Below are 20803 nucleotides of genomic sequence, written 5' to 3'. Positions count from 1 at the left end.
AGATGCTTTCATTTAAACACACCATAATATTGTGCAAGGGACAGAATTTATGTATTTATGTTTCCACTGCTGGCAAAGGCAATCTTTGAAGAGAATAGCCACTATTGTATCTTGTGGTACTTCTGTCTTAAGGGAAATCCTGTAGTGCCAGAATTATTTCTAAGGCTATATTTATAACAGTAGGTCATAGAGAGGCCATTCCTAGCATGAGATCTAGGTTGCAATGGCAGGTACAAGTATTGCAAACTTCAGGTAGAGAATGGAGTCGAGCCGGGGAGTGGGAAGTTATCTCTTTCTAATGTGCCCCAAGGAACAGGCCTTGCTAATAGAATCAGGAAGAAAATCAGTTTTCAAACAGTTTCTTGAGCTGATATGTGGGGAAGAGGATGCATGTGCACTTGTGCAGCAGGTAGTTCTCATACGTCAACGTTCCTGTGTGTAGGCCATGTTGTGCCTGTTCACCCCATACAATTGCAGCCAGGGCGTGACTGTTCAGGTGCATGACTGGGCCTCGTTAAGAGATTGGGGACCAGGAGTTTCAATTCCTTTCTGGGTTTATATGAATCTCAGTGTGAATGCTGTAATTGCCTAGCAAAAATGACAACTGAGCTCCTCAGTCACAGAGCACTAGGAAGATTTATCTAGTGTTCATAGACTTCTAGTCAGGCTTCCTTTGCACAGCCAGGTTATACTTACAAAATGATTTGATGTTTTCAATGGTGATGAGCCACGACATGATAAGGAGGGAAGAAACACTGCTTGTCCATAAGAAGCCACCATATTGGCAGTTTGATTAGTGAGATTCTATACGGGTCAAAGACATATGCAACTAAGTTCAAGTTTTAAAATTTTTTTTTAATATAAACTGTCATGCAAAATCTTTCTTTTTTCTTCATCAGTAGTTAAATGTGGGAAAAATATGTTTGTTATGTTGCAGCCTTCAATGTCTGCATCAAAATGACTGGATAAGCACTGCCACCTGGCATTTGTTTTTACTGAAGCATTTAGAAACAAAATATTTGTAAGAGATGAGAATGAGTGATTTTGATTTAGATACAGTAACTTGTTTTGTTTTCCGAATCTTCCAGCTATGCACTTTCTTCCCAGAAAACATGTAATATTTTACAACCTGTTGTAAAGAATAGACTTTAAAGCCATGGCAAAGGGAGTCATTTCTGATGGATATGGGGAGAGAAAAACATGAATTTTGGTGGAAAGCTCACAGCTATGGAAGAGATGTAAACAGGGCAAAAACAACAATAAAAGTCTGATTCCAAACACTCAAAATCGATATAGATGTGAAACCCAAACAGCCCATTTGTAAACAGCACACTATAAACTTCTTGACCATATATTACTCCTTTGTCCTTTTAAGTCATCTCAAATTTCTCAGAAGTCATCTGAAAAATTAGAAATTAACATTCTTTTAGGTAATTCTCTTGAACATTCTGAGTCAGATAAATCCTCTGGAGGCCAGAAGAAATCACTTTACCATCTTCTCCTCTTCTCATCAATGACAATGAACTCTTAAAATTGTGCAACCAAGAAACTGACACAGCACAGAAAGCGATGCCAGAGAGAGAACTACAGCTGGGGAGTGGCATAGTCCAAGTGGCTGTTCAGAAGACACTTTCTGCAGCATTCGGACAGCTGTAGTGAGATGTGAGCTCAAGCAGGCACAGGGGTAAAATCTAGGAAGAAAACTGTCAAGGTTACGCAGATATGTGTACTTATTGTGGTGCTTCTAAGAAACTCCTTTGAAACAGAAACTACTTTAGTTCTGGAAGGATTTGTCCTACAGTGAATTCTCAATACAGTGAAGTATCTAAATGCTGGAACCCACGCATGTTTATATGTGCCCCAGACCTGGAGGCATTCAAAGCCAGGCTGGCTGTGGTTCTGGGCAGCCTGGTCTAGCAGGGAAGTTGAAACTAGATGATCATTGTGGTCCTTTTCAACCCAGGCCGTTCTATGATAAGTACAGATCTTCTGTATGGACTGCACCATAATGTCACATAGCTTACTCTTCCCATCAGTGATTATGTAAGGCATTTTCTCTAATCCTGATGAATCACGAGTTAGTTGCCATTTTTTTCCTATCTCACTGCAAAAAGGCAATAGTTATTTACCAGAGGTAGTGAGACACAGAAATCCCTTGCGAGCTTCAATGTTTCCATCTGCTAAATGTCACTGTGAAGAGAAGTGCCGGTGTTCAGCTCCTACATACTGACATTTTTCACTAACACAATACATATAATTTTACTTTAGGAACCCACTGATAAAGGGCTTTTCCAAATGACATTACTAGAAACAGTATGTGAGTTGGTTTGTGTACATACTTTTTTAAGTCAAAATATACAAGGTAAAATACTTTTTAAAGGTTAAATGCAGCTTGAACGTCAACTTTAAATTAATGGTGCTAAGGGTGCAGCTTGGTGATTGTGTCAAAACCAAATGCATTTGGAGGGTTACAATAACCACGGATCAGGTTTGTACACATTCAGCAGAAATCTGAGAACAGCTTGATTTTCAGTTTTCGAAACAAGACTTGATTTTCATAGTTTACTTGCACATCTTGAAAAGCAGGAGTACTGAAACCATGTGTGTACCCCTGTGAGCTATTAACATACCCATGTCCAGAATGGGGTACAGCTCTTTGAGTTGCAGAGGCAGATGTGAAACCTACAAGCCATTTGAATTCTCCAGGCTTGGTAACGTTTAACTTTATGGAATTTATTTATGCTTAGTGTCAGTAATCTTTGTAAGAGCAATTCAGGCTAAGAGCTTACAAAGGTGCAGGAGTTCAAAGCTGCAGGGTCTTGGATCACTCTGTTAAGCAGAGCTGCACAGGTGAATCTTGTCGGTCCCAGCTTTCTCTGCTTCCCCGTGCTCTAAAAATCTAATACACGTGGTGCCCCCCAGTGGCTTTCACAGTTATTGCTATTTCTTACAGCCTGCTGTGGATAAAATTGCTTCCATACATGAATACTAAATTCATAGAATTTTGATTTGTGTTTTACTGAATAGTCCGTTTTTCCCTGATTTTATCTCTTTCAAATTCCTGAAAAATCTCTTAATATAAAATAAAATAAAACAAAAAGGACAGAAATATCTGCTAAAAAGTGTACAGCATCTGTAGTATCCTTTTAAAAACTACCTGCAGTAAGCCAAACCTTAAATTATTCTTTTATTCAGTTATCGACAGGCAGATTTTGATTAAATTCACTTGGTGGCTGCACTCAGATAAACAGCTGTGAAACTATCATCATATTGAACAGAAATTTCTTATGATCTTGATTTCCAAGACTTGGTATATGCAGTGTGGAATTTTGCAAAGGCATAATTTGTCCAATGCTATAGAAATGAGGGAAGGAGGAGACAGTAAAAGATTGTTGCAGCTTTTGTGCATATTGCATATATGCTTCCTGTGCACTTATGCATACAAATGTATGGATGTATATTCTGGTCAAATTTCATAGTTGTAAAACCATGCTATTTATGTTAGCAAAACATTCAAATACCTTGGAAGGGATTGGGCATGCTATTGTTCTTGCTTCTGACTCAAAGAGTGCTCAGTCTAATTTTAGAGAGAGATGAAAGATGGATGCAACAAACAGCAGAGAGTAAGTGGTAACAGCAGTAGGACTGGCTGGTTGCAGAGGGTATTGGCATCCCAGGCAGAGCACCTTGAATCACTGTTCTTATTCCATAGAAACAGTGTTTTTCTATTGTAAGAAATAAACATTAGGGAAAAATGTTAGAACTGTTGTTTAATTTTTGTTTTGTTTTGTTTTTTGTTTATAGGAAAACTGTGATAATTTTCTATGTAGATCAGCTACTACAGACATACAAATAAATTCTAGTAGCCAGATACTTTTGTTATCTTCTTTTTTCTGGATAATGAGCATGAAATTGATGACAGCCTGTTGGGGGGGCTGAAAATATATATATATATATAATACTGCAGGTACCTGATGTGAATGTGGGATCTTTTGTTCAAAGTGCTTTTATATTCATTTTCTGTTTGGGAGGAAGCAAAATCTGCTGTATACGTTTACAAGCTTCACTGACTGACATTAGAACTTCCTTGCTGGTTGTTAATATGCCTGTTAGTATTTTTTGTATTTGTTTGATTTTTGGAAGAGCATCAGTCTTCGTACGTTTTGGAATAATAGATCTAGGTTGGTATCTGATGTAACTGTATATCAGGCTGAGGTGTGCTGTCTGTTTTCTTTATTTTACTGTCACCACTGTTCTTTTCAATGAGACCTGAGCACCCAGGCCAGAAAGGGTGAGCAGGTTACCTCCCTCACAGTTATTCTCATGTCAAGTGAACTACTCTAAAAAGCCCATCTGTCTCTGTCCATCTTGTTGTCCACTGGAATTGTGGTCATTTTTTCTATATAAATCATGCATCCTCCCTTTTCCTCTTTTCAGACTGTGCAGCCATTTTCAACCAAAACTGAGAATGGCAGAAAATGTAAAACAGAATTCTTTCAAAGGTTTACTATTAATATGGCATCCTGAAAGGTATAAAACATTTCATTAAGAAACAGACCTATAATCCCTAAGATAAACTGAGCAACCAATATTGTTATAGCTCAGTATGGTCTCAGACAGTCATAAACATGATATAAGTTAACATAAGCAGATGGCAGTGTGTGAGTATCATCACCTATTAGAAGAGGGAAATGAGGAAAGAGATTAAGGATGGAAGCAATTTAGCAAATCATTTCTTTTAATGAATCAAATTTATGCAATAGAGACACTTTTTTTCTTCTCAGCATGTCAGGCTGTCGCACCAGTTTGAACATTTAGTCCTTCAGGATGAAAGATTTGAGATCTGCGCTGAAGTTGTCTTGGGACTAGTCTGCTTTCGACTGAAGGTAAGGCAGCTGAGACTTCATACTTCTATTATGTTTTATAGCAATACAATCACCTGCAGTAGAATACAGTCTTTGTAGTTTATACAGTTAATTATTTTTTAAGAAAAGCAAGGAAAATTTATGTAGATCAAAGTGGATTAAAGAAAGAAGCCTTAGACATTTTTCTTAAAATCAAATGCTTGCAAGAAATTTAAGCATAATAGAGCATGGAAATCTGTAGTCAAGGCAAACAAGTAGTCTTAGTCTACCCAGTCATATCAAATAGCTGTTGTAGTCTGTGCTGGATGGACTTTGATTTAGGTGGTAGTTTTAATATATTTCCCAAGGCATTTATTTATGATGTGTCTGTGTGTGCATTAAATGCTTCTTGTCTTATTGATTTTATATGTGTGTAAATTTAATAAACAATTTTATATATGTTTAACATTTTTCATGGATGAAGATAAAGTAATAAAGTTTTGTTATTGTTGTTGTTCTTTAAAGAAAATATCAGACATTAAAAGGAGATCAGTGTCTTGTTTCAGATAAGGAACTCATTTAATAAAGGAGCTTGCAGCTAAAGCTGCTGTAAAGGGCTGTGTTGTGACCCTGAATCTGAACACCAAACAATAAGAAAAATGGCACTTTCTGTGGTGTTTTCTGTTTCACGTGGTTTTTAGTTTAGGTCTCCAAATGAGCTTTTGGCTTTTCTGAAAGCCCAGAAGCACATCTTGGCACCTTCTAGGTAGTGTGATATTACCCCTTTTCTCAAATTCTTTTCTCAGTCATTCAGTTGCCCTAGTTACTACCGTTTGATAGTTTAACATATCAGTAACAATAAGGCAATGGTAAATGGGGAAATGCAATAGGAAAATGGTTTCATTTGAAGTTATGGTGTTTAAAAGAAAAAAAAAAAAAAGATCTGCTACTAGGGGATCAGACATACTAGATAATGTGGGGTTGTTCTAATGAGTGGAAATGTGAATCTATTTTTTTTCGTAGTGAGAACTTTTCAAAATTGTTGAGGAATAGGTTCTGTGGCACTTACTGCTCAGTTACAAGAGGTGGTTGGAGTCTGCTCGCTGACTTGGTCAAGCAAACACCAGTTTTGCAGATTCAGAGTCAGCTGTCAGTGCTCTGTGTTTAGTTTAAAGAAACAGTTGGTCCTGGTGAAACAGAGCTTAGCTACACAGGAATTGTCACTTGTGATCAGATCAGTGGTTCATTCACATCTGGTCTCCTATCCTTGGTGCTCCATAGGAAGAAAACAAGTCCACAGGGAAAGACAGTTAAACAAGTGAAGGTACAATACTGGATACCTAGCTAGTAAACTTTCAGGCAAGTTGTAGAACAAAGGCATGATTCTTCTGAAATCTAATGCTGAGAGAGCAGTGTTTGCATCACTTGTCTTCCCTGTACAAAAACAAAACAAAACAAAACAACCCAAACCTAATCTATGTGTAATTTTTATATAGTTAGAGTAATGCTGAGGGACAGGAAACTTGAACTGTAACGCTGCACAGCTGTAAAATAACAGCAGTATTTTTCCTTCCTTTGTTCTTGATATATCCTTTTTTTTTTTTTTTTTTTTTTTTAGCTTTTGTTTTCTTTCTCCATGCTGAAGAGAGATGCAGTAATAATCTATGACTTTCATATTATAACTGTTTCATCAAATGTCAGAGAAGGAATCCAAGTATCATGCCAAAGGGTTAATGTTTGGCCTTCTTGTCATGTCTGTAGATGAATACAAGCCAAGCTAGTCATTCCTCCAAGGGAGTGAGAACACTGGCTTATTAAAACTGACAGACTCGATCAGAGCTGGCTTCTTTCTTCTCAAAGCTCTGGGAGATGATTTGTCACTACTAACTTCAATTTGATGTGACATTTGAGTGTCACAGCAGCCCCTGGGTGCAGCTGCGAGAGTAGAACAGAAGAAAGATACAGAAACCTTTCTCCTTCTTCCTCTTACCCCTGCCAAGGGCATTAACATCATATTACTGCTTGTACTGCTTAAAAGTTAGCAACAGGCATTTCATATTATAAGCAAAGATCATCATTTTAATGATAGATTACATTCAATAAAAAAGTAGGGAATCATTGTCACCAGTGATTGTCCCATGGCAGGCGGGGGGGGGGAATGCAGGGACATGGAAAACGTTGATGTTGGTCCATCTCTTAGGTAGGAATGTTCATGATACTCTAAGAAAAGTTGTGTGAATAGCTCCTAAAAACCTCAGTCATGAATTTCAGGCTCCCACCCAAATTCCCTTACAGCTCATGCTAAGTCAAAACAAGGCTTTGACTTGGGTTCAGTTCCAATTGTAATATGATCCAAAAGCACACAAAGAATTTATTTGTCCTTACTGCCAAAGGGAAGCCATGTCTCCCTTATGCTTTGTTTTCTTTTGGAGAAGGCTAAGAAGGGCAAGTCACAACTGTAGATTTGAGATAACATTTTCTAATGGAGATACTTTCAAGAAGAACCATGGCTGCTACAGTGAAAAAAACTGTACTCTTTTGCATGTTGCAGATGAATTTGTTCTTTTGTAGCTCTAATACTGCAATGGTCAGTAAGGGAACACCGGAACTCCCAGCATCTCTTACAATTCTGTGTTACCGGCAGTGTAATGGAAAGAGCAGTGGTGGCATAATAGATATTTCTCCAAAGAGTAAAATTATAGCACTAGAGATCAACGCAGTATATCTTACATTGTTATGGCAAGCTGCCAGCAAATCTGAAGGCATCAGGCTGTTGATATACAAAATTAGACATATGGGTTCCTTTAACTTAGGTAATAAAGACTGTCAAGGATACGCAGTCAGCATTTCAACCTGCGTTGCTAAATCAGAACCAAAATCCCAAGACACTGCTGTCACTGTTTTCATTTAAAACAATTTACTGCTGTTTTGGAAAAACTGATCACATCTTTTGCTTTATTCTTAACTGCTGATGAAGATAACTAAGAAAACCATTAATTCAACATCAGCTGAACCTGGAAAAGAATCACTGCTCTTCTGTGCAGTCCTGTTTCTTTTAGGACTTGGTATTAGAAGCATACAGCTGCTCTAAAGGAAATCCTCATATTCAGTAGTTGAGTACAAGAAGAATTAAATACAACAGAAGGAGATAAAATTCAATATTGCATGCATGTAGAGTCCCTCTGACTTTCTACAAGTTATTTAGCACCTGTACCTTTGTGTCCCTGGATTCATAAGGAGAATGGTTCCTGCCAGTGGGAAGAGGGTTAGTTTACTGCATTTCTAAATTCAAGTAGAAAACACTGAAATTCTGAGAAGGACACTTCCTATAGAAACTTAAATGAATACTTTTTTTACGGTGCTTTCTAATAGGGCAACCCAAATTTTGGTTCCTTAATTTTACTCATGCCAGGGATACATTACCTTAATTATTACTTAACTAAGAACAAGATTTTCATCTTCATATTCCAAAGATTCTCTAAAGGCAACCATGCTAAAGTGAAGACTGGAAGATTTGTTTTATAAATGTTGATAGAGTTCATTGTAAAACTGCCTTGCATTTTTATTTAAGTTCTTTACAGAGAGAGTGATGAGGTGCTGGAACAGGCTGCCCAGAGAGGCTGTGGATGCCCTGTCCCTGGAGGTATTCATGGACAGGTTGGATGAGGCCCTGGGCAGGCTGGTCTAGTATTACATATGGAGGTTGGTGGCCCCTGGGTTGGAGATTCATGATCCTTGAGGTCCTTTCCAGCCCAAGCCATTCTATGACTCTGTGATTCTATGAATTAGATCTAAGAAAATTGTAATGAAATGGATACAATAATCAATGATTTTAAATGAAGCTACTTAGCTTATGACTTTAGGTCACGAGAAAGTACCCAGCTATTGCAAATGCCATAGAGTGAACACAGCTTCTAAACCACAGTTAATTTATAAATCTCTTTGGGCTGAAAAAATGATCTCTAGAGCCATCAACTTTTTGTATAATCCTTTGATGGCAAAGCATTTACAGATGAGAAAGTGGCTAAATGATACTGGTGACAGGCTTGGCTGCTTGGTGGGATTTACATATTCCAGATTTCTGAAATTCATTACCTTATCTGTTGCATTACAATGATTTCAGGGCTCAAATGAACTAAATAAAGCACTTCTTGAAAGCATAAATGAGGCCAAGAAGATTCATCTGGTTCCGTGCCACCTGCGAGAAAAGTTTGTGCTACGCTTTGCTATTTGCTCCCGCACAGTGGAATCCACCCACGTCAAGTTTGCCTGGCAGCACATCTCACAGCTGGCGACCGAGCTCCTGAAAACATGGGAACAAAACCACCACCAGCAGTAACAGTGGTGAGGTAGCAGCAGGGAGGAGGTAATTAGCTGGCTTTCTCTGTGTTGCCAAGTTTAATTTTAGGGGCAGGTGGGAAAGTTGAGTTATGAGGGGAAAAAAATGAGAAGCTGTTGCTACATAGCCCAGCTGCAGTAGCAAAATCCTTGCCAGCAAGTTGTGTTCTAACCTTAGTGATTCATTCTCTGCACTGCATTTTCATCTTGCCTGTTTCCAGAAGGGACATATCCATGGCATCTCGAGCTGTCATTTCTTTCCTGTTAGTTATCAAGAGCATTCACTGATCCCAGCAATGGAAACAGAGGGTTAGTATTCCCTCTGTTGCTGACATTAAGCCCCCAGCACAAAAACTCTACTCCAGAGATAAAAATGTAAGGTGTCATCACCAAATAATTTGACATTATAGTGACTTCAGGAAAAAACAAGTTGTAGGAAGCTTAGTCACCCGGTTATAATACTGTTTGGGTCATATTCTAACCAGGCAAGCACAAATGTAACGAGCTGGGTCACTAACATGCTATGACACACGTGGTCTGTATTTTTGCAAATGAAGTTAGAACTTCAAGAGTCCTTTAATTATACAGTCAAACTGAGGGAGTGAGTGCTCACTGCCCTTATGGCAGGTTCTCTCTCCTTAGAATTTTCCTTCTAAGACAGTGATTTTGTCAAATCTCAGCAAATTGTTTATGCTGCTTATTGCTTTTCACTTCAGTCATCCATATTGATGCTCTGTCTTCAGAATTCTGCCAAAATCCATGTGCTACCTGATGTTCTGTATTTTCAACTCAGTTATTATAAGCAGTAATTACTTGAAAATAATCTGTAATCTATGCTATCATTGTTTGATAAAAAAATATTTGTCAAAATAAAACGTGTACCAGGAACAGCTGGCATGGGATGCAGACTGCTGCTGGCCACATTTTGTCTCTGCGACATCCCAAGGGAGAGTCAGACTGGACACGAGGAAAAATTTCTTTACTGTGAGGGTGGTCAAATACTGGAACAGGCTTCCTAGAGAGGTGGCTGACGCCCTGTGCCTGTCAGTGTTCAGTGGCATTTGCACAGTGCCCCCCAGTAACATGCTTTAATTTTTGGTGTCCCCTTAAGTGATCAGACTGTTGGCCTATTACATGATCTCTGAAAGTCCCTTCCTAATTCTAATACCCACAGAAGTGCATTTCCTCACGGTCAGCACAATACAGAAATCTGAATTTCACAGTTCTATATATATATACTTTTTCCTGAAATCTGGGGATGATTTGAAGCTGCAGTCAATGAAGGCTTTTTTAGCAATCAGTCTCCCACTGCCTCTTCCCCCCATGTGCTTTGCAGAACATTAATGTTAAGTCGTGTTAAGAACATTGACGTTAAGTCATCTCAGAAAAAAAAAAAAATAAAAATCTGGGCTATGTAATCAACTCAAGAACAAAATTGTTTAAAAGAATGTTTTTGAAAGAAGGACCTTTCTGCTGTTTCTGTTCTGTAGCTTTGCAACATATTTGTAAGTGAAATGACTTTTGGTGGGGGAAACACTGTATTTATGAATAGTTAATATGTGAACCTTTATCTCTGTACCTTGTGTTCAAAAGCTAATGCTGTCTGTTCTGATTGATGCTGTTAAAAATAATTACAAAATCTCAGCAAAGCACTTCAGTAGAATACCCACCTCTCAAAGGATGCAGTGCAGCTACTGGAGAAGAAAGGAAAAACATAACTTTTCAGTAACCACGTAGATTCTGTAATTAAAAAAAAAAAAGAGTAAAAGAGTGGAAGGCTACAACACCTACACTCTTCATCATGGCAGATTGTTTTATTACTGATGGTGAGATATGAAAATATGTAGTTATGAAAGGTGTTGTTAATATGCTTAGCATGAGGGGTAGTGGCAGTAAGTTGCCCAGGGAAGTGGTGGTGTTCAGTAAGTGAGTGGATGTGGCACTGAGGGACATGGTCAGTGGGCATGGTGGGATGAGCTGATGGTCGGACTGGATGATCTTAGGGGTCTTTTCCAACCTCAATGATTCCATGATTCTACCCCAGACTGCACTGCACTGAAATTGTTATGTCTAGTTTCCTCTTGCTTCTGTGTGTCAGATTATGCCCATGGTTGGTTGTCAGTGTTGTCACTGTGTCTGTCACATAAGCATGGGATGGTGGTACATAAGTGACATCTGTGGAGACCCTGTAACCCAACTGGAAAAGTCATCTCATGTTTGGTGCTTTTTTGTGAGCCGTGTGGTTCCTTTAAATCTCTGTCCAAAGTCTGTCAAACCTACATGTTGGTTTTATAAGTATGGAAAGTGAAAGTGTTGTTTCTGCATTGAACATTGAAAAAGGGCAGTTGATCTAAAGAATTAAGCTGTAACATATCCTTAGAAATAGCTGATGTGGAAAGTAAGAATACCATATACATATTCGTAACATATTTTAGAAACATAGTTACCGAATTACCTAACAAATTCTTTCTCACAAAGCTGCAATAGATTTTAATTGTTCTAAACACTGTGGGTATAAGTATTCTGAACTAGGAAACATACTGTAAGGTTGTTCATTAGACCGGCAGAAGTGAAATACATTTAACAAACTTTCAAGGAGTCAGGGCCTTTACACAAAGCAGAACTGTCCCACTCTGTGGGAATGTAAGGATGCCACAGGCAGGCTCCAAGATACTCCCTTCTGTCCTCCTTCCGAGCTTATCTCTATGCAAGGACAGATGAATGACCAGAACAATGACCCAGTGTAAAAGTGGCACAAAATGTTAGGGGGGTAATTAAACAAGAGGCTGTGTTTATGTTTATGTTGTAAAACAGACATCCGAAAGTTACAACCAAATGTTTGTTAAGAAAGCAATTGTTAGAAGGCAATTAACCAATTAAGATATCTGTGTTTGGGTGGTGAGGATTTATGTTTACTTGGTATTTGTATGATTAGTGAAGCGTCGCGAAGAGTGTGAACCTGCAGTACTCAGCCAGTGAGGAACCAGGGGAGAAAGAGAAGCGTGGGGCAGTAGGGGATAAAAGATGTAACACTGTTTTCTCTGCACGCTCCTGCTTGCAGGAGGCCCACCATTGCAACTGTGAATAAAATCTGCTTGCAAAGAAAACCACAGCAGTTGTCTGTCTCTGCTGTTAAGCCCAACCTTTCCCATTTTGCCCATGCCAGACCCATCGTAAGGGGTACCATCTCCTCAGAGCACTCTGGCATCCCAACTTTCACCACCAGTGACTTTTAACTCGTTCTCTGAGCCAACTGCGGGGCACCCAGGAGCTGCTGCGGGACGTTTCCTTTTTAGCAGAACCCTTCTGAACAGCTCGCCGTCACGCCACAGCACAGCGCGGCCCATCCGGCACCAGCCGCCACAGCGCCGCGGAAGGCGTTACCGCGAGGCGCGCAGTCCGCGCCCATTGGTGGGCGCCCGCCGCAGCCACGGCCAATAGGGAGCGGGAAGGCCCACGCGCCCGCCTCCTGGCCGCGCTAAGCCCGAGTTGATGACGTTGGCAGCAGCGAACCTTCCCCCTTCCTCCCTGCCCTTCCTTCCGATTGGTTGCGTCTGCCAGAACGCTGCTATCCGATTGGTAGGGCGGGACGTGGGGGGCGGGGCCTGAGGCAGAGCGCGCGCGGGATCTACAGGGGCGGCTGTCGGCCGCCGTGGCCGGTGGGTGCTCGTGGTGCGGGCTGGGTGCGCGGATGTATCGCGGCGCGCTGTGCTCCGCCCGCTGCAGCGCTTGGTGACCGTTACGCCTCCTCACCTCAGGAGTGAGGAGCAGGGTTCGGGGCTTCCCTGCGGCCAGGGATGGAGAAGCGAGTCCTGGCTGGGCGGGCTTGGCCTGCTGGGAGCGGTGCCGGTGAGGGACTGCCCCTGCCCTGGGGTGCGGGCGGGACGGGTCCTGGAGCCTGCCCGGAGCGGGGCGGCACGGCGCGGCACGGCGGCTGGCTGCAGCCTGCTGGAGTGGTGCCTGCTGCCGGCCCGGCGCGTGTGTTGGCTCCTGTCTTGTGTTGGTTTCCCTAAACAACCCTACAGAGTTGGGCTGAAAACCATATTGTTATGCTCCCTGTGGTGCTTCGGTGATGAAATCGCTGGGCAAAGTGGTTTTTTTTTTTTGTTTTTTGTTTTTGTTTTGTTTGTTTGTTTGTTTTGTTTTGTTTTGTTTTTTAAGTAAAAACTGTGGAACGTCTCCCCTCTCCAGCGTTTCTTGGCAACCTTGTATTCTGCACACTTTGTTATTAATCTGCATTCGTGTGCTGCTTCTACCGGTGTGAATCTCTGCTTGAATATGCTGCTGGGCGCAGAGACTTGTGTCCTGTTTGCTGAGAGAGATAACATACCGACCTCCACCTTAACAGTTGTTTTTTTCTTTTTTTTTTTTTTTCTCATTGGAAAAACCCCGTGCAGGTTGAGATGAACAGATAGAAGATAGGATTTGATGTATTTCAGCTGTGTTGAGGAAGTGCTTTATGAGCAGATATGAGAATTGCTGATCAGAACAGTGTAAACCCTGCAGAAGCAGCAGTAGACTTCTCTAATTTTGCTTTTGCTTCTTCATAAACTACTGAGTCCTGACCTTATCAGAGATATTTCTGCACGTGACCACAGAGAGAGACTGCTGTGAAATCACGTCAAAAACATGGTCTGATCCTTTCAAAGCTAGTAAAATGCCCCTTCTGAGCTAAGGGCCGTCTTTCTTATTTTTTGAACTTAACAGCAGCAGAAGGAATTTAAATTCTAAAATATAAAATTGAAAAGTGAACATTACTGTAAGCAGACAAGACCTTTCTTTCTCAAAAATATAAAGCTGAGGGGTGGTTTTAGTACGTTCTAAATGGAATAAGTGGTTACAAACATTTGCTACAAATCTATTTAATCAAGCCTATTCATTGCACTTTTTCCTCCCCTCACAGTTTGCGTATAGTTCTACTCAATAACTTTGTTGTTTCTGTTTTATTGCCATCACTGTCATCTTTTTAACAATGACCTGTACTCAAACCTCCTCTGCACTGTGCAGTATCTTGTCAAATAGGAGAAAAAGCATTGCTGATTTCATTTAACAAGGTCAGTTTTTGCTTGGCCATCTGTTAGCATTCTTTGCAGTCTACTTACTTCCCCAGGAGACCACAGGTTAGAAGCAAACTTTTCCTCTCTTTTTTTCTTCTTTATTTTTTTTTTTATTCTTCTTTTCTTTCTTTGAACAAGGAAGAAAAGGAGCTCCTCAGTCTAAGTGGCTTTTCCTACAGTGCTGCTTCCTTTTTGTAAAGTGTCCATTCTGGCTAAGCAACTTACAAGTTCTGCTGCGCTCAATTAAAAATGATGTGTGTTTTCATTTATTTGCAGTTTGAAAAGGGGCAAGCAGCCAAATAAGCAGCTGTGAAACATTTTTTGTAACAACAGGTATTTTTATGTATGTTTCAGTGTCAGTGATGGAGGCCCCAATGCATGGCACCGTGCACCTGAGCGACTGGCAGAAAAGTTACTTTGCTATTGCCTCTGGCACCTGCACACCCGGACAGAAGGCTGATGAGTACCGTGCCAAAATTCTGCGTATTCAGTATGCATGGGCAAGCTCTGAGATCTCTCAGGTCTGTGCTGCCAACCTCTTTAAAAAATACGCAGAGAAATACTCTGCAATTATTGACTCTGACAACATAGAGACTGGCTTGAATAACTATGCCGAAAACATTTTGACTTTGGCAAAGTGTCAGCAAAATGACAGTGACAAGTGGCAATCTGCCTTGACAACAGAGAATGTATTTGGTTTGAAGTGTGTGCAAGAGAGGATACAGGCTGGCAAAAATGTCCAGAGCTCTCCGATGGCACCAGCAGATGCCCTTGTACTAGCTGATAAAGGGGTCAGTGCCTCTGCTGCTCCAGGCCTTCCCAGGCCCAGTGCTTTCAGCAGCACCGGTGAGAGTGAACGCTGTGCTAGCTCATCAAAATGTACAGGTCGGGGCCCACATTTCTTTGAGCATCCCTTGTCTTCAAAGTCTCTCCAAAGCAGTGTGCCTCCTGTGACCAAAACTTCAGATATACTTCCTGTGTCTTCTGCCTCCTTAAGCGAACAGATTCATACAGGGTTCCAGGCAGCACCGCTGTTTGGAAATAAAGAAATGACAAATGGTGCTTCTCTGAAAATTACAGGTAACTGTAGTGATGGACAAAATTTGTCTCTTCCCAATCAGTCAGCTGTACAAGCATGGTCTGGGAAAAGAAAAGCATTTTATGGCTTGACTGATAAAGGCAGCACTTCCACTTCTAGCCTTGCTCCATGCCAGGCTTCCAGTACTATGGAAGCCAACAGTTCTTCCGGGAATAGAAACGGAAGTGAAGAGAGTAGTGCTCCTGGTTTTAGAACTGCAAAAGAACAGCTGTGGGTGGATCAGCAAAAGAAACCTCAAAGCCTACAACAGCGTGCGCCAGTCTCAACATATGGAGGTGTAAAAAAGTCATTGGGTGCTGGTAGATCTCGGGGTCCATTTAGCAAGTTTGTTCCTCCAGTCCCAAAACAGGATGGAAATGAAAACGGAGGAGTGCAGTGTAAGCCTCATGCCAGAGGGCCAACAGATCCTTTACTTCCTGTAGATGAACGACTGAAAAGTATAGAACCAAAAATGGTGGAACTCATTATGCATGAAATCATGGACCACGGGCCTCCTGTGAACTGGGATGACATTGCTGGAGTTGAATTTGCTAAAGCTACAATAAAAGAAATTGTAGTCTGGCCTATGCTGAGGCCAGACATCTTTACTGGGTTACGTGGTCCTCCTAAAGGAATTCTTCTCTTTGGTCCCCCTGGAACTGGGAAGACTCTCATAGGCAAGTGCATTGCTTGCCAGTCTGGAGCTACTTTTTTTAGCATCAGTGCCTCTTCTCTGACTTCCAAATGGGTAGGCGAGGGGGAAAAGATGGTCCGTGCACTGTTTGCTGTGGCACGATGTCAACAGCCAGCAGTGATTTTCATTGATGAAATTGATTCTCTGTTGTCTCAGCGTGGGGATGGGGAGCACGAGTCTTCAAGAAGAATAAAAACTGAGTTTCTGGTTCAGTTAGATGGAGCAACAACCTCCTCTGAAGATCGTATTCTGGTGGTTGGTGCAACGAATCGGCCCCAGGAAATCGATGAGGCTGCCAGAAGGAGACTTGTGAAGAGACTCTACATTCCTCTTCCAGAAGCTTCAGCTAGGAAGCAGATTGTTACTCGTCTGATGTCAAAGGAGCACAACTGTCTCAGTGAAGAGGAAATTGAACTTATAGTTAAGCAATCAGATGGGTTTTCTGGGGCAGACATGACACAGCTATGTCGTGAAGCTTCTCTGGGCCCTATTCGCAGTCTTCAGTCCATGGATATCACAACCATCCTGCCAGAGCAAGTACGACCCATTGCTTTTGTTGACTTTGAGAGTGCCTTTGGAACCGTGCGGCCTAGCGTGTCCTCGAAGGACCTGGAGCTGTATGAAACCTGGAACCAGACATTTGGCTGTGGCAGATAGTTGCACTGTAGCTTTTGCAGAAACAGTTCTTTAGCACTGTCATGTATTAAACCTGTGATCGTTTAGTGTATCTACGCTGCTTTTTGTTTTTATCTGTCTTTGTAATAAGCCCTCTAAATTTACGCAGCCAGATGTGCAGGTACTGGCCTGAAGTGTAGCTAACTGAAAAAACTGAGGAATTACAGAGATCTGCTGTGAAGGATGGATGGATGAGTTTCACTGATGTTAAGGGGAATATGACAGAACTTTCTCTATAACTGAAGGGAATATTGGGCTACCTGGGGGTGCAGTCTTGCACAGCCAGCTGTGCTGTATCAGTAATATAAGCCTGACAGTACCCAGGTAATGATAACAGAACTAAATAATTTGGTTAGGGGTGTAGCAAAGCTGGAGCTGATGGGGAAAGTGACTAGGGGGCACACTGAATTGAAAGGAGACAGGAATGCAGGAAGGAAAGAACAGTGGTGGATTAGGGAAGAAACTCATATGGAAAAATAGGACGGGGGAGGAAAGAGAATAGTGTCATGTAAATAGTGGTGTTGTTTGACTGAACCCTGCCCACATCACTGTAGCCTATTCCCAGGTTATTAAACTCTCTTTCTGATTGCTTTTCCATTTGACTTTGTTTTCTGTTCTGTGTCTGCGTGCATGCCGTGCCTCACCAGGAGGGTACCAACAACTCTAGAAGAGGCCAAGGGTCACAGGCTGTAGGCTCTCAGGGCTGGCCATGGACTTGCTATATTGTGTGGGGTGGGGTGATGTGATCCTCATGTCTGCGCAAACTTAACTAGAAAAAATTAGTAGCAAACTTCAGGTTGGACTATCTGGCAAGTGGGAGGAAAGTAGCATCTGGAATGAGCCAAAGTACGGCCTGTTAGCAGGGAAGTTGCCTCCATCCCTGGAGGCATTCAAGGCCAGGCTGGATGTGGCTCTGGGCAGCCTGGGTGGTTGGTGACCCTGCACATAGCAGGGGGTTGAAACTAGATGATCATTATGATCCTTTTCAACCTAGGCTATTCTATGAAGAGGGGGCTCATTTGCTACGACTATTGCATGAACTTAGATCCCATGGCAATGCTTGAAGGACCTGTGAACATGGTGTTCTTGTGAAGTGGGAGAGTGAGGAGGCCTGGGTGTACTGCTGGTGAGCTTCACTCCTGTTCACATGGAGACAAGGAATGAAATAGGGCTGTCTATAGTGTTGAGTTTATGCTATTAGATAGGAAGAAGAAATGCTGTGTCCCAAAGTAAACTACTTAAAATGTTTTCTAATAACTGTGATAAAATTATTAACTAGCTTCTATTTTGTATTCTTACCTAAGGGCTTGAAGAAAGACTCTGCCATTTTGTTCAAATAATCCATCCTTACTGGCTGGATAGAGTTGAACTGAAAATACGTGAAATGCTTTCATTTTTGTAGAGCTATGGTGGTATCTGGGGTTTATTTTCACTTTCTCTAAAGCACTTTTCCTTCTATTAGGAAAAAGCTGAACTTAAAAGCTAGTCATAAGATTTTTCTAAAGTGGGATAAGTTATTGATGCTGTTTGGTTAACATTATTTAAAGCCATTCGGGAACTGCAGAAAGCTATGAGATGAGTGAAGCTTAATTTTGGAATAATTTGGAAAGTTTAGCATTTCTTTTTGTTTAATCACAATAAGCCCTAAGAATCAGTTCTAGCTTGTGTCTTCAGAAGCATGGGCTGTGTTAGGGATTGTTTTGCAGAGATATAAAAATTCAGCTTTGTGAATTTATCTTAATTTTTGAAATAGTGGAAGTAGAAGGGTTTGGTTATAAAAATAAACAGTTTGTGTCACTTTAGGCTCTTATAGCTCACGCTGGGGAGTCATAAACGTGCTTTAGGGAATACGTCTGCTGTCTCCAAAACCCCAGTGAAAATATGTTCTTTAAAATCTGAGTGAAAACCCTGGAGAATTTTAACTGTTTTAGTAAAACTCAAGAGTTGTTCAAGAGTAATAAAAACTTCATCATCTTAACTAATTGCTATCTTTATGCTGAAAACTTCATTTTTAATAGAGAGCTCTACTGGAAAGACTAGTGAGAATGCATGCGACGATAGACAGTAAAGTGGCTCCTAAGATGGCAAGGACTGGGAAAGAAATACTGCGCTGCTGCATTTATTTTCTGCAAAAGAGAACTTGTGAAAGAGAGAAAAGATGGAACCGTAACACCAGATAGCAGCATTCATCCTCCAGCTGCTTACGCTGTTTATTACTTTGTCATCTTGAACGACATGAACATGCTTTGTTCATGTCATGACCATGAAGTTCATGTAGAAGAAAGGAAACTTTCTTCTTTTCTTTGTACTGATGCAACTGTACGGCAATCTCTTCAGCCATCTAGCAATATTCAGTCTTTGCTGCGGGATTCAAGTGAGCAGGACTTCCAATTTTAGCCCAATACGTATTTCATAACCCACTATAATAGTGCCACCCAAAATTTGATTCTCTTGTACCATAATTTCACAAAAATAGAGAAAATTGCACAAAAGTAGGGCATCATTGCAATTTAAGGGAAATGGTGCAGATAAATCCACTTTAATGGACCTGTTTATTGTATGCAGAAACTTACGTACTTCATTATTTATTCTTTTTGGCTGGCTGAACTTAGAAATGCAGAACTCTCCTTTGGTTTTGTGGTTCAGCAACAATTGTTGCACAATCTCTTAGTTTCTCTTAAATAAAGGTGAATAATTTCAGTCCTGGAAAGGTGAGCTCTTTTTAATAATCATTGCAATCCACACTCTTTACACTCTGTCGGTGCATCTTGTATTTGAGTTAGCTAAATTGTCTTGGAGCATTTTGAAATCTGTAGCTGAATGCTCATTTATAGAAAACTGTGCCAACACAAGTAGGGAAAAAGCTGATGAAGCAGCAATGATTGTCATTTACTAATGGCACGTGGATGAAAAACAGACTGGCCTCTAAGAGTGTTGGTAAGATTGTCCAATTGAAACAATGCAATTTTTGGTTTTCTATTAGAAATTACTACTCCCAAACCACCATGTAATTGGAAAAAAGAAAAAAAAAAGACAAAAAACAAACATCAGCAACAAAAGCACCAAATGAACAAGCAAAAAAAAAAAAAAAAAAAAAAGAAAAAAAGAAAAAAAAGAAGAGAAAGAAGCTTCCTATAAAAGTTATAATTTTGTTGGAAATAGCAGACTGGTCATAGTGAGCACTTGTGTTTACTAAGAAGATGCTGAGAACTACAGTTACACAAAGAATGCTTGCACTTGTCTTCAAACTCATTAGCACACTTTCCTTTTACATTTAAATGACAGCTCAGGTTTGGGACGCTTTTGAAAGAAGCCTTAGGAGCAGTTCCTTTAACTAAAGAGATACTGGTGGGTTAGCTTTGCTAAGAGCCACGTGACACACACCTGCTTGTTTGTTCCCCTGCCTATGGGATAGAGCAGAAAAGGGAGGTAGTGGGTTCAGATAATGACAGATGGCTTATCAGTTAGTGTTGTGAGCAAAACTGATTAAATCTAGGGAAAATCAGTTTATTGTCAGAAGAGATTTGGGTAGTGAAAAACAAAGGCAAGCATTCTAACAACCGCTTCTTCCCTGCTGCTTTAAACTCAACTTCACTTCCACTCTTCTCTCCAGGTGGTGCAGCAGAGATGTTGTGGTCAGCACACAGAGGTTCCTCTCTGTAGTGCCTTCCCTCTTACGCTTTCTCTCTGCTCTAGCATAGGCTCCAGCGTGCCAGTTTTTTTCAGGGATATCTGATATCTAGTCCAGCATGGGCTCTGTATGGTCAACAGTATTGCTTTGCAGTTGAGCAAATATCTGCATCTCTTCCTTTCTCTTTGAACTTTGCATTCATTTTGCTGTTTCTCACTCTTTTCATTTCCTCCTCCTAGAGCTCTCTTTGGCTTGTTTCCCCCTGTCCTGTTCCTTAAATATGTTTTCCCAGAAACACCATACATGTAGCTGATGAGCTCAGCTGTGTTCTGTAGAGGGTTCACTGTGATGACAACTGGAACCAGCAGTATCTGGCACTGGGCAAACCCTGACCTCTTCACATGGGAGGCCACCCATACTGCCCCACCCACTACCAAAACCTTGACGCCTGCACCCAATATAGATGCCTTCAGGGGAACAACTCAC

The 20803-nt window shown here is 41.0% G+C and overlaps 2 protein-coding genes and 1 long non-coding RNA gene across 4 annotated transcripts in view; 2 read left to right on the top strand and 1 right to left on the bottom strand.

Moving 5' to 3' along the window:
• DDC (dopa decarboxylase) overlaps positions 1 to 12373 on the top strand; it is a 49233-nt gene extending 36860 nt beyond the window's left edge. The window contains exons 12-13 of the mRNA XM_031589167.2: positions 4785 to 4886; positions 8968 to 12373. Of these exons, the coding sequence (XP_031445027.1) occupies positions 4785 to 4886; positions 8968 to 9183 (318 nt within the window). The 3' untranslated portion in view covers positions 9184 to 12373. The remainder of the gene's footprint in view (positions 1 to 4784; positions 4887 to 8967) is intronic.
• LOC116226328 (uncharacterized) lies at positions 4852 to 12458 on the bottom strand. Its single transcript, XR_004166303.2, has 3 exons — positions 12367 to 12458; positions 10853 to 10922; positions 4852 to 4939 (listed from the first exon to the last, which is right to left on the bottom strand). It is a non-coding gene; the product is annotated as an uncharacterized LOC116226328 (long non-coding RNA).
• Positions 12459 to 12760: 302 nt separating this feature from the next.
• FIGNL1 (fidgetin like 1) lies at positions 12761 to 19564 on the top strand. Of its 2 annotated transcripts, none has more exons than XM_031589169.2 (2): positions 12761 to 12841; positions 14594 to 19564. In XM_031589169.2, the coding sequence occupies exon 2, from the start codon at positions 14602 to 14604 to the stop codon at positions 16666 to 16668; it is 2067 nt and encodes a 688-aa protein (XP_031445029.2). In that variant the 5' UTR covers positions 12761 to 12841; positions 14594 to 14601; the 3' UTR covers positions 16669 to 19564. The 2 variants fall into 2 exon arrangements, with proteins under 2 accessions (XP_031445029.2, XP_031445028.2); XM_031589168.2 differs by having other exon boundaries at positions 12777 to 13031.
• The last annotated feature ends 1239 nt before the right edge of the window (positions 19565 to 20803 follow it).

The sequence above is a fragment of the Phasianus colchicus genome, chromosome 3 (genome assembly GCF_987193195.1).
Source record: "Phasianus colchicus chromosome 3, bPhaCol1.hap1.1, whole genome shotgun sequence".
In the NCBI taxonomy this organism is placed as follows: Eukaryota; Metazoa; Chordata; class Aves; order Galliformes; family Phasianidae; genus Phasianus; species Phasianus colchicus.
Note: the sequence above shows the minus strand (reverse complement) of the source record. Positions and strands in the feature narration are given on the sequence as shown.